This window comes from Dasypus novemcinctus, chromosome 14 (genome assembly GCF_030445035.2).
Source record: "Dasypus novemcinctus isolate mDasNov1 chromosome 14, mDasNov1.1.hap2, whole genome shotgun sequence".
Classification (NCBI taxonomy): domain Eukaryota; kingdom Metazoa; phylum Chordata; class Mammalia; order Cingulata; family Dasypodidae; genus Dasypus; species Dasypus novemcinctus.
In genome coordinates this window covers 21,714,993-21,728,764 of record NC_080686.1, presented here as the reverse complement: position 1 = coordinate 21,728,764, position 13,772 = coordinate 21,714,993, and the positions used below count along the sequence as shown (strand labels likewise).

The 13,772-nt window shown below is 44.6% G+C and overlaps 1 protein-coding gene and 1 long non-coding RNA gene across 3 annotated transcripts in view; one reads left to right on the top strand and one right to left on the bottom strand.

Annotated features, from left to right (window-relative positions):
• Positions 1-11,422: 11,422 nt before the first annotated feature.
• On the bottom strand, positions 11,423-12,632 carry LOC111762147 (uncharacterized). Its single transcript, XR_002795331.3, has 3 exons — positions 12,189-12,632; positions 11,849-11,978; positions 11,423-11,658 (listed from the first exon to the last, which is right to left on the bottom strand). It is a non-coding gene; the product is annotated as an uncharacterized lncRNA (long non-coding RNA).
• A 620-nt stretch (positions 12,633-13,252) lies between these two features.
• Positions 13,253-13,772, top strand: part of TOX (thymocyte selection associated high mobility group box) — a 342,324-nt gene continuing 341,804 nt past the window's right edge. Inside the window, exon 1 of one of the 2 annotated variants that reach the window (XM_004484333.5) lies at positions 13,253-13,678. In XM_004484333.5, coding sequence (XP_004484390.1) covers positions 13,577-13,678 — 102 coding nt within the window. In that variant the 5' untranslated portion in view covers positions 13,253-13,576. The remainder of the gene's footprint in view (positions 13,679-13,772) is intronic. The other variant, XM_004484334.5, reaches the window with a different exon arrangement.

Here is a 13,772-nt window from a genome sequence, read left to right as displayed (position 1 = left end):
TCAACATGAAGGGAGCTAGGATAAAACACTTAAAACTGCAGTAAAAGGTGAAATATGTGAAGTCCCATTAAAAAGTCACCAAGTGGGAAGTGGATACCACATGGGAGGTGCAAGGTTCAAACCCCGGGCCTCCTGACCCATGTGATGAGCTGGCCCACACGCAGTGCTGATGCGCGCAAGGAGTGCCGTGCCATGCAGAGTTGTCCCCCACGTAGAGGAGCCCCACGCGCAAGGAGTGCACCCCGTAAGGAGAGCTGCCCAGCACGAAAGAAAGTGCAGCCTGCCCAGGGTGGCGCTGCACACACGGAGAGCTGACACAGCAAGATGATGCAACAAAAACAGACACAGATTCCCGCAGAAGAACGTGCAGCAAATGGACAGAGAGAGCAGACAGCTGGGGGGGGGGGGGAGGGGGGGAAGGGGAGAGAAATAAATAAACAAATCTTCAAAAAAAAAAAGTCACCAGGGGAAGTAGATGTAGCTCAAGTGATAAGGCCTCCCCTACCACATGGGAGGACCTGGGTTTGATCCCTGGGAACTCCTGGTGATAAAGAAGAAGCGAAAGCATGCCTGTGCGGTAAGCCAGTGCCCACATGGTGAACTGAGTGCCCACGTAGTGAGCCAAGTGCCCACATGGTGAGCCAAGTGCCCGAGCAGCAATCAAGTGCCCATGTGGGTGGCCACATCGCGAGCCAAGTGCCCATGTGGTGAGCCAGTGCCCGCGCAGTGAGCCTCTACCCGCGCGAATGCCCGCTGAGTGCCTAAGTGGTGAGCCAGTGCACATGTGAGAAGCCGAGTGCCCACGCAGCAAGCAGAGTGCTCCTGCAGTGAACCAGTGCCTGCACAAATGAGTCACGCAGCAAGATGATGATGCAACAAAAGAGAGACGAAGGGGAGAGTCAAGATGAAGCACAGCAGTGACCAGGAACTGAGGTGGCGCAAGTGCCAGGGAACCTCTCTCCATGTCAGTGGTCCCCAGGATCAAATCCCAGTGAATCCTAGAGGAGAAAGACACAAAGAGAAGACAAAAAGAGAAATAGATAGAGAAGATCGCACAGCAAATGGACACAGATGGCAAAAACAGCAGGGCAGGGGAGGGGGAGGGGGGAGTGGAAGGAAAAATAAATAAATAAAGTGACCTTTCTTTTGAAAAAAAAAGTCACGAAGGGGGAAGCCAATGTGGCTTAAGTGACTGAGCTCCCGCCTACCACATGGGAGGTCTGAGTTCGGTTCCTAATGCCTCCTAAATACAAGCAAGACAGCAAGCTGGCATGGTGAGTTGATGCAACAAGAGACACATGGAGGAAAACATAATGGGAGACACAACAAAGCAGGGAGGTGCCTCAAGTGATTAGGCACCTGCCTCCCACAGGGAGGCCCCAAATTCAGTTCCCGGGGCCTCCTTAAAAAAAAAAAAAGACCAGCACACAACAAACAGATACAGCACCATGCAAACAATGAGGGAGTGGGGAGAAATAAATAAATAAAATAATTAAAATATATATATATATGTATATATAAAGTCACCAAGAAATGCTCCTGGGAATGATAGGTGGATGGAGGGTGGAGTTACCAGTTGGAGGTACCAGGAGGGGTTGCCAGAAGGCAGCAGCAGTTGAGATTAAAACCAAGAGGGTTATGATCACACAGAAGGACAGGGAAGGAAGTGGCGGGCGCTGCCATGAACAGCACATAGAAGCCAGAAAAAGCCACGGTGTGTTAAAAGAATATGACGTGATCTGCTCTGGTGGAAACTCAAACATTGGGGGAAAAAAGGCTATAAATACAAGCTGAGGTCTGGAATACTGGGTTACCGAGTCCCCTGTTTAACACCGAAGGCAACAAACAGGGGCAACATTCACTGATATGTACCAGGCACCTCTGGAAGTTTCTAGAAAGTGATTAAACACTGGCCTAAACTCCAGATGCAAAGATACTAAATCAGTAGGAAACAACCTTATGAGTTTTCTTATGTGAAAATAGCAGATTAAACTCTGAATGGAAATTTGTAAATTAATTTACAACTTTTAAGAATGTGTGGGAACTTTATCACATGGCACCAAGCGGCATCCTCTGTGAAAGACCTTTCTGCGGGAACTGAAATAATTAAATTGAAGATTCAGTGTACCTTTTCAATCATTTTATGAAAAACTCATTCTGGTGTTCTCCGAGGGAGAGAGAAACCACTGCTAAGGAAGTGGCCCGATCTTTTTTTATATACTACTGTATTTACCATAAAATATGACACTTCCCCAAATAACACCTAATAGAAGCTGGTCACATCCAAGCCAGAAAATACTTCCCCTTTCAAAACTAGCTTTTGTATGCATTTCCACACCAGATGTTGTGGATACAAAGATGACGGAGGCATTATCTAGAATGGAAAAGAAGAGCTTCTAAACAAATCAGTGCAACACAGTAATAAAGGACTACACAGTGGGGGTGGGGAGTGTTAGGGTTTGTTTAAGGCTTTCTGAAATAATATTAGATTTGGATCTTGAAGGTAATAGGAATTGTCATGTGTATATGGGGCTTTAAGGATGCTTTTACTAGGCAGTGGGAATGGGAGATGCAAGTACTTGAAACGGAGGAACGCTCATGAGGCTATTGGCAGGGGAGCAAGTGGTTGGGGTGTTTGGGTACCAGAAAGCTGTTTACGCAGGGCAGTGGTGTGCTCAGAACAGGCCTTTTGGGTGCTATCGTGAGCACATAGATGCAAGGAGACCAATGGGAGGCTGCAGCAGTACCCCAGATGAGAAATGGGAAGTGAGGAAGGCCATGACTAAGAAGGGAACAGAGGACAGATGTGTATGGGAGGTGAGTGGAAGTTAGAATGAGTCCAATGTTTATATTTAGCACAGAGGGGTGTCGAATAGTATTATTAAATGAGATATGTATTCCAGTAGGAAATGATTTATATATGAATTGTATTTACCAAAACTATATTTATATATGCTGAATTTGAGTGCCTGCAGAACATATGGGTAGATAAAGCTGTGTGCATGTGAGTTTAAATACAGACTTTCTATTCTCTTCAACCGATCTATAGATCTATCCTTCTGCCAATACGACATGGTCTTGATTAATGGAGATTTAGAGTAAGTCTTAAAAGCAAGTAGTGTACAAAGAACACATCTGAGTCCAGCTCCATCTTTTGTTCACAAGCCTCTCCTGTTACTTTTACCGGATCTGTAGTTGGTGCTGGGGTTTAGTGTATACCCAGGGGACCTGAATCTCTGGACTGACCATGTGATAGCCAGGCCTTGAGCCTCAACAGACTTGCAACTCCTACACTCTGGTTTATTGGACTCACCCCACTCAGCTAACCTGGAGGTGAAGAAGGTCAACCACCCCAGCAGGGAGCCAAGAGTGCCTACAACTGAAAGCAGGAAAATTGCATCCAGCATCCATGTGGAATCTAAGCCCCCCTTGATATAGATGTGGAGTGGGCACAACCATTCTAGGGTCCACAGGATGGAGGAATAGAGTATGGATTAGAGTGGACTTACTGATATTCTATTCATGAACTAGTGTGATTAGTAATTGAAGAAAATGTGGCATTGGTGTGGAAAAAGTGGCCATGGTGGCTGCTGGGGGTAGGGAGTGGGAGGAAGAGATGTGATGTGGGGGTGTTTTCGGGACTTGGAGTTGTCCTGGGTGGTGTTGCGGGGACAGTTACCAGACATTGTATGTCCTCCCATGGCCCACTGGGTGGACTGTGGGAGAGTGTGGGCTATGGTGTGGACCATTGACCATGAGGTACAATGGTTCTCAGAGATGTATTCACCAAATGCAATGAATGTCTCATGATGATGGAGGAGGCTGTTGTTATGGGGGAAGGAGTGGGGTGATGGGGGTAGGGGGTATATAGGGACCTCATATTTTTTTAATGTAACATTAAAAAAATAAAGACAAAAAAGGCAAAACAAAAGCAGGCACTGTAATTCTTCCAAACTTATTGTTTTTCATAATTGTTTTGGTCCTTTGCATTTCTGTAAAAATTTTAGAATATGCTTGTCATTTTCAACAAAAAAATATATTGCTAGGATTTATTTAGGTCTTCTTTAGTATCTCTCAGCATTGTTTCATATGTTTTAGTGCACAGATGTGCATATACTTTTTGTAGTTGTGCCTAAGTGTTTCATATTTTGATGCTATTATAAGTGGTATTTTTAATTTTTCAATTGTTTGTTGGCAGTGCATAGAAAGATAATTATTTTTGCAAATTGACCTTTATCCCACAACCTTTCTAAACTCACTTATTATTTCTACTAGCTTTTTTTCCTGTAGATTCTGATAAATCCAGAATAAATAGAGAATGCTTAACAAATCAATAAATGAACAAACAAATCACTTAAAATGGGTAAAATATTTTTTAAAAAACCTTACCAAAGAAGATAAACTAATGACAAATGAGCATATGACTAAACGGTCAACATCTTTAAGGAAATGTAAATTAATGAAATATGATCATAACCTACTGGGATGGCTAATACTAAAGGAGCTATCACTACTAACCCACCAGGATGGATAAATTCTTAAAGATTAATAATGCCAAGTGCTGGCCTGGATTTGGATGAACCAAACACACATACAATTCTGATAAGAAGAAAATGACAGAGTAACTTCGGAAATCAGTTTGATAGTGTCTTACAAATTTAAACATGCATTTCCCATATAATCCAGCAGCCATATCCCTAGATTCCCAGCCAAAAGATGTGAACACACATGTCCATACAAACCCTTGTACTGGGATCTTCATAACAGCTTTATTTCAAAATAGCTGAAAGCTGGGAAGAACCCACCTGTCCATCAACCAGTGAATGGATAAACCAGAGTGTTTTATGTCCATAATGGAATACAATACAACAATATAAGAGAACAAACTTCTGAAAGATGCAACATAGCATGGATAATTTTCAGAAGCATTATGCTAAGGGAAAGAAACCAGACACAAAAGACCCCATACTGAATGATTCCATTTATGTGACATTTTGAAGAAAGCAAAACTATGGTGACAAAAATTAGGTCGGTGGTTTCCGGGGGCTGAGGGTTGTGGGAAAGGATTGACTGCAGAAGGGCACAAGGGAAGTTTTTTAATTGAAGACGATGTTCTATGTCATGATGGTAGTGGTGGTTCACAAATATACACGTTTCTCAAAACTCATCAAATGTGCATTTAACATCAGGGAATTTTATTATAGGTAAGTTTTTCCTCAAAAGAGTTGCTTCCAAAAAAATCACGATGCGTTTAGGTCACTACAAGTACAGGCCCTTAATCCTTTGTCCGAGATTCTACAGACCAGAGGTATTTTTAAATTCACAAAATTTTGTTAAGTTTGAAAGGTTATACAGTATATTATATAAACCCTCTGAAGCAGTTTGAGATTATTTCATGAATCCCCAAAACAGAAAGATTATGTTTGTAAACTAATCAGTCCCTCTGGGTGTGATACCCTTTGAGTGAATTAATTCAGTCGAGGGTTCTTTGATTAGAATACTTGATAAGATTGTTTTATGCTTTTGATTGGACTACGTCAGTGAGGCAAGGCTCAGGTTGAGTCCCCACTGCTTTGCTGGGTCTGATATAAACAGTCTCACATGGATGGACACACCAAGAAAGGGAACTGCCATGTTTAATCTGCCATGTGAGAGAAGACTAGTTTTGTCCACAGTTAAGCTGAAAGGAGGTAAGTGCTGAGACAAGCCCAATGCCAGGTGAGGGAGGACTAGGGACTACTGAAGCACAAGCCCCACAAGAGGCAGTCCAAGAGGAGATGAGCCTTATGCTTGGTACCTTACAGCTTAAGTTGGGAAAAAGGGGGAGCAGCTGAGCCTGAGAGAGGAAGTCTGGAGGGGCAGGCAAATACCAGGCAGAGATCACATGCCATCTTGCTTCACCACGTGGCAGCTGACTTTGGTGTGAGAGCACCTGTTTGGGTGTCATGAGTTGGACTTTTCACAGCCTTGGAACAGTAAGCTTTTACCCCAATTTTAAATGCCCTTTATAAAAGCCAACACATTTCTGGTATTTTGCATTGGCACCTTTTTGGCAAAGTAAAACACCTTCCATGCAGATTTTGGGGCAGCACCCCACAATCAAACGGTAAAATTTCTGCAGCAAACCATATCGACATTACTGAGTGGGATCAAACAATTCAGATTAAGTGTTGTCCTGAAGTAATTTCGGGTCAGCCCAGGTTTTGCTGCCAAATGTATCATGCAACAAGTTCAAGTTTTCAGAGCTTTTTAAATATCAGAGCTGTGCTCAAGGGGCTGTGGTCCTGTCTGAGCAGTTTGGTCTTTGCTGTAAGTTAAGATGCTCAGGTTGGGGCTGAGCGAAGGGAGATTGTGAGGCTGGGAAAATATGAGGCTGGAAAGATAGGTCAATCACAAGGGGTCACATTGCATAGTTTAATATTTCTCTGGGTATATGCATGCACCATAGCTACTAAAAGGGCAGATTAACAACATCTCAGAAAAAGGAGGGTCTGGTCTCCCCAGCTGTAATAACCAACTGCAATTGCGTATGGAATCCTTCCTACGGTGGAAATAACCAGTGAAAATCCCATTGTCTGTAAAACATTTTAATACAAATATATCCTATATTAGAAACATGCAAGACTCTACAACCCCTTCAAGATAAGTTCTAGCTCTTCTGTTAAGTGTGCAAAGTTTTCACTGTTCATTCCCTCCTTCCTGTAACCCTGCCCTGGCCCCTTAAAAGCACAGCTAATACCCCATTGTGTGTCCTGGGTGTTCCCCAACTTTTCCTTTCTTTAGAGCCTCTCTGACTCTGTTCACGCTGCCCCTCTGCTTCAATGTTCTTTGCTCCATTTATGCCCTAATTTCTATCACAGGGGTTTACAAATGCTTAAGAGGCCACACAGAAAATATAAATAAGTGATGTAGCCAAGAGAAGGAGGAGAAGGTGGGAGAGAAAGAGGGGGGAACAACAATAACAAGTATTATATACTGCTACACGCGGTGCCTGACATACAGAAAGCCATTAATAGTGACTTTTTAAACTAAAAGTGATATTAGACCCTAACAATATAGACCAGGCAATATAGAGAATATGAGACGCTCCTAACTCCAAGCTGCCTTAAAGAAATGGAAGTGTTTATATATGATGGCATTTTAAACTTCTATCAGCAGTGTCCTAAATTAACTCCTTTTGACACCAAGATAAAAGTATGCCAAGTTGTCTTTTTAAGGAGCTGATGATATGCGGGAGCAATCAGCGCTATCCAAAGAGACTCCGTCCCTTCCCTCTTGGAGCTTATATTCAGCATCACACACATTAATTTAGACAGACATATTCCAAAGCCATTAGGAATGAAATGGAAACATTAAAGTAATATGTGGATAGACAGGTAGTTGCATGATAAATAAAGGTCCTGTGTAAGTGGATATTATAGTGGAAAGGAGGAGTACCGAACTGGGGCAGAAATCAGGAACTCCATGTCCAACCTGGAGAGAGTGAGCACGACATTCACTCACCAATCTTCCCACGGACGGAGTGGGAATTCAGCAGCAACCATGAGCCTGAGTGAGTCCCTTGCTGTCTTCAAAATGTGTAATTTCTGAATTAGTGACTTGAAGACTATACATTAAACTATGCTAAGGCAAGGTTAGAGGATTCCTTTTCCTTCGTCTTGGGCTCTGAGATCTTCCTAAAAGCAATCCCGGTCATGTGACAGTACCCTTTTACAAAAGTAGCAAACACTTTAAAAATTAACGAACACTTAAAAATTTATTGTTTCAATTCATCCTGTTGTGTCATATCTTAAATTCTGCCAGTAAAATCAGATGTTCGCTGTCTTTGTAGCCAAATTCCTTGAAAATATTCCAGAAGCAAAACCGAATGTAAAAGAAAGCCTTTTAAGACTTCAAAGGACTACAAGTAAATTCCTTGGTTCATTGTCCAGATGATCTTCACTTTATGTTATCCAAAATTTATGAGCATAGAAGCCCTTTAGATAATCAGAGGTAAGTTCAATTCTCTGCCCACTCAATCTTCTATAAGGAAGTCATAGTTCACGGAGGGGAGAGGCGTCACTGGGTGTATGGGGAATGACGAATTTTCCAAGATATTAATATTAGTCTTGTAGGGAACCCACGACCCTCCGTTATCCACACGTTCAAGACCACATGGGGAAAATTATTTTTATGTCTGCCTAAATCCTAAATGCAGTAGAACTGCAGCCGGTGTCTCATGCCCTGTCTTCAGTGGAGGAGTTCTTCCCGATGTTTGAGAAAGAAATCTTGGTACACACTATTTGAAGATATTTCCCTGCCTCTCAGTATTGCTCTCTCTAGATGGGTCCTTTCATCTTTCTTAAAGGTCTTATTTTCAAATCCTTTAATCAACTCCACGGTAAAAACTAAGTTCACATCCCTCTTTGTCTCACTCTGGATGTAGGTCCTGCAAGTTACATTTATATTTTTCACCCAAGTATGACTTCTCCAGCTTTAAACTGAAGTGTTGCCGGGGAACAAAAACAACAAAGCGTAGTTGTGAATACTTTTCAAAATAAGAGGTACAGTGCACAAGAACACCAGAATTGTCTTTCTTTTGTATTACTCTTGCCGCCTTTTCGGGCCCCACTTCACAGGAAAATATGAGCTTTAGTTACCCATTTTCACCCAACTAGCACCTACTAAGGCAGGAAAATTAACTCGGGTAGGCAAAATGATTGTTCCTTTCATCTCAGCAATCCCACACCTACTCACCTTCCAATTGACTTTTTATAGAATATTAGTTTGCATTAAAAAATCCATCTAATTGCATTGGAAAAACACTTGATTCCATGCGCCAGGCCGCTGCCACACTGCAGCTGCTCCTATTTCAGGGATAATTGTAGCCTCACTCTTCTACAAGGAACTAATTCTGGTTCTGAAAGGATTTGTCCTCACAGTTTGTCCTGATGAGAGAGGACTGGATTATTGCCTTGTAAAATAGCTGAATAGTCCCGTTATAGCTATTATGTCACAAATGTTGTATATTGTTGAAGATCAAAGTCCTGTACCACACTCAACGGTAAAATGTACAAGCACAGTACCCTCCCATAATATGTAAAAATACTGCATTTTATGAGTCATTTAGTACCATGTGAGGTATTTGTGGACCCTATATCATTTCCTTCAAACTTTCCCCATCTTTCTGAAATCCTTTATTTTCTGGTTGAAAGACTTACAATCTAGTCATTTCTCACGAGTCTCCCCAGGAAATAAACTTCCATATTCTCTATTCTTCCATTGCAGTACATTAGTTATTGCATATCATTCCACTGGTGTGCAAATTACTTTACAAAAAATATTAAATAATCTGGACAATAGTAAGTTCTAACTGGTCAGAAAAAATCTTAACTGGAAAAAGTCAAGGCATTCCCCTCAAAACCATCAACGATATTGGTGACTGGGACTTGGTATTGGTTAGAGTCTAAGGAAAGAGACACAGCGACCTCACCCCGTAACCTTCTTAGGAAGATAAACCTGTATACACATACATAACAAGATGCCTTGCCAAAGCAGGAGGCCACAAATGGTATGTAAAGAGAATAAAGGCTTTCTTCTACTAGAGCGACTATGACCTCAGCTATTACTGAAAAACTCACCCAGAAGAGACCAGCGAAGGTCTCAATATTAATTTGGTTATAAAATATGGCATGCTTTGATTTTAGTTTTAATATTTGGCATGTCAAAATAAATCCCTCTATATGATATTTCTTCATAGAAAGGTCTCCAATCCTGAAAGAAAAACTAACTTTAAAGTCTAACAAATCATGCTAATTTTTGTCGAGTGATTTTTATAAGGCTCTCATAAATCATGGATAGAATTAACTGTCAAGAGGGTATTTCCCCTTAAAGGAACCCATTCTATATGCGATTTGGAGGCATTACCACAAGATTCAGATCTTACCTTTATGGTACAAAGAATCAGGAAACATAAAATGTGGTCAGTGAATACAAGTGCAAATTTGAAAACACCAGGCTTATGAAACTATAATTAAAATGAAGATGGGTCTGTTGAAGCAACAAAATCAAATGCTGAATGTGGTTTGTAATTACTGGTTAGGGCTCTCCGATGTAATTTATGAAATTAAATGAGACAGTGAAGATAAATGTAAAGAAATTAGGACCAGGTCTAAGTCACAGTAGGCATTTCATAACTGGTAGCTATTGAGATTATGACATGGATAGTATTAAGGAGGTATTTTGTTCATGCACACACAAGTTTTCAGGTAATTAGAGGATATGAAGTTCCTGGTTCAGAGAAGCAAGCTGTCATCTTGATCTATACATCAATTCATGCATGTTTAGTTAGATCAACGGGGTAAATTGCCGAGATCAGTCTCTCAAAGGGCAGTGCAGATACTGGCGTCCTGTGAGGGGTGATTCTCTATGTCTCCTGGTAAGAGGAGACTCTTTTCAAAAACATTCTCTTCTGTGTCTATCTTATCTTTCCTTCTAGACCAATGGTTCTGAATCTTTTCTGCAAATTAAAACTGCTGGGGAGCTTTTAAAAATCCATGTCCAGGCCACACCCTAAATGAATTAAAATCAGAATCTCTGGAGATGGGACCCAGGCATGAGTATTTTCAAAAGCTGCTAAGGTATCTCCAGTGCTCAGCCACCTTTGTAAACTACTGCTCTAGGAGACCATAAACTCATTTAAAGAGAAACCATTTGTCATTAATCTGTTTTTATATTTCAAAGCTATCCACAGTACATAATGTAGTGCTTTGTACTGCTCAAGATGTCTTTGTTGAATAATGTACGAATGAATGAATGGATAAGTAAATAAACGAGCTCTTCAGTTGAGCATCCTGGAAAGTGACAAAGTAATACAATGTCAATCTCCTGTTTTACGTTCTAAATTAGCAAGATTTACTCAGGGGTTTGGCTCTACCACTTGCTCTAATTTTTTCTTGGTAGAAGCACCATCGTTAAATGCATGGTGGGCCCTTGAGTGAAACAGGATAGAGCATTTTTTTCTGGTTATCCTAAGATAATCTCCACCTTCCACCCTCTGTGTATGTGTGATTGGAGTAAAGAAGTTTTTTCTTTTGACAGCGTTTATTCGAACCCCTCCATACCACGCTCTGCACAAGCATACCCCTTTGATGCCACACAGAGGAAACCAGCCTTGATGGAGTAGAGGGGCGCTCAGGTCCCATGCATTTGTGCTTAGAGGAAAATGGTAGGAATGCAGAGCAAAGGGAAGCGACAATTATTCCCCCAAGTTTCAAGGTATTGTTCCAGCTCTGAACCATTTCATTTCATAGTTCTGTTGTTCCCAGGGCCATTGAAAAGAAATCCATTATGGACTCTAAGAGAGTCTTTAAAAAAATCAAGTTAGGAAATGAGGTAATAAATTTTGGAATGATGACAGAAATTTAAGCTTAGAAATGTGTAATTTAAACCGAAAAGTTTTTTATTGTTGTTACTTTCGTGGAAGGAAATACATGCAGGCACATTTAAGCCTCTACAATCGAAAATTTGAAGGCTGATGGTACAAACCAAAAAACTTGGCTGAAATTTTATTATAAAGACCTTAGGAAGCAATTCTTATTTTATTCTATGCCTTGGAGAACTCTGGTGCATATGGAGGGTCTTCTGAATCCAAGGAAAAGGTTGGATTTTTCTTACTTTCTAAAATGTTAAAAGGAAGAAAGAAAACAATGCCTTGAAATAAAAATAACATAGGGGCGTGGAATGCAATTGATCTTTTCCCCGATAGATATCTCTACTTGTAGGTGAGGGGCACTCTCTATTGGGGAAAAAAAAGTGGCCTAGGTATGGGAAAGTGGCGCAGAGAAGTTGGCAATCAACATGGGCTTACAAAGGTGTTCATGTAGGATGGCCAAATGTCACTAGTGTCCTCTTCGGTGCCAAAGACACGTGGAACCCATGGAATACTTTCGGACTTCTGTAGGGTCATGGGGCTCTAGGGTGTGTGAGGCTGCACCTTTCTGGGAAAGTAAATACATATCGTCCACTCCTCCTTGTAATCCCACCCAGTACAGAGGTCCCGGAGGGAGGGGGCGGGAAGAGGGGTAAATCTGTTGGACAGCAGCCAAAAATCCCCAAACTGGCCCCAAGCAACCACACGCAGTGGCAACTTTCTGGGCTTTGGAGGTAAAACGGGAAAGCAGGACTGGCCATTTCCTCCTTCCACTTACCGAAAGGTGAAGTGGGAGGCTGCTTCCACGTTTTCCGGGGGCCGCCAAGAGCATGACTGGGCGTCCCACACTTCAGACCCGAGCCTCCTGAGGCCACCAGCAGCCCTGCGTGTTTCTCCTCCAGTCCGATCCCATGTTGATAACTGTTTCCCTGTTTTCCTTTCGAATCACCCCTCTGGTCTTTTGCTATTCACCAGAGAGCCTGAGACTTCTCAAACCCTCCCGTGGGACAGGGATCCCCGGCAGGGGCCGGGCTGGAGGCGAGGGAGGCAGAAGCAGAAGGGAGCCGATTGTCCCAGCGCCTCCACCTCCAGGCGGGAGGCTGCTCGCCCCGCGCTCCGCTCCGGTCCCCGACAGCTGGCCACCCGGCACCCGAGCTCGCGCAGATCGCGCTCCTTGCGGGTGTCCGGCCCCCAGGAGCGACGCTGCGCGGAAAAGTTCCCTCGACTAGGGCCCCGGAGCGGGAGTGGGGGGCGCTCAGTGAAAAGGGCGGGGGCGCGGAGGTGCGGGTGGGGGCGCAGAGTCAGTGGCGCGGGCGGCGGCGGCGGGGCGGCGGGGCGGCGGGCGCGGGGTGGGGCCCGGGCGGGGCGGCGGGCGCCACAGCGCCCCCTCGCTGCGCGCACCCCGCCGCGCCCCGCGGCCGCCCAAGGCTCGGGCTCGCCAGCCCCTTTGTGTGCGCCGCGCCGGCCCGGAGGAGCGCGGCTCGGGCCCCGCCGAGGCCGTCCCGGGTGCCGCCGCGTCGGCCCCGTCCCCAGCCCGGCCCCGCTCTCCTCCTCCGCTCCGGGCTCCTCCGGCCCCCGGCCCGCAGCGGCAGCCGCTGGGCCGCGCGCCCCCCAGCCCGCCCGGGCGTCCGCCCACCACCCCCTCCCGCCCCGTCCTCCTCCTCCTCCTCTTCATCAGCACCCCCTCCTCCCGGGCCTCCAAGGTGGAGGAAATAAACTAAACGCACCACAACTCCGAGACTCCAACACAACGCCCCAGTACCTAGCGGCCGGGCGCGGGCGCGCGTGCGGGGCGGCGCGGGGCGCGGAGGGCGGGGATGGGGCGGCGGGCGGGGGCACCCTGAGCGCACGAAGTTACCTGCCCGGCGGCGGCGGAGCAGGCTGCGCGCTCGGCGCCGACGGGGGCGCGCGGCGGCTTGGGGGAGAGTTGAACGCTTTTCCCCCCTCTTTTTTTTTTTCTTTTTTTTTTTTTTCCTCCTCTTCTTCTTAAACAAACCACAAACGGATGTGAGGGAAGGAAGGTGTTTCTTTTACTCCTGAGCCCAGACACCTCTGTCTGTTTCATCTAAGCTGGTTGGGCTGAACACTTTAAAAAACAAAACAAAACAAAACAAAACCAAAAAAAAAAAAAGAAAAGAAAAAGGAGTTGCTTGATGTGAGAGTGAAATGGACGTAAGATTTTATCCACCTCCAGCCCAGTCCGCCGCTGCGCCGGATGCTCCCTGTCTGGGACCTTCTCCCTGCCTGGACCCCTACTATTGCAACAAGGTGAACGCTCTGCTTTTGTTTCCAGCGGCTTCTCGGCGGGGTCCCGGGAGGGGGGCAGCCGCGGGCGGGCGGGTGCGGACGGGGCCCGCTCGGC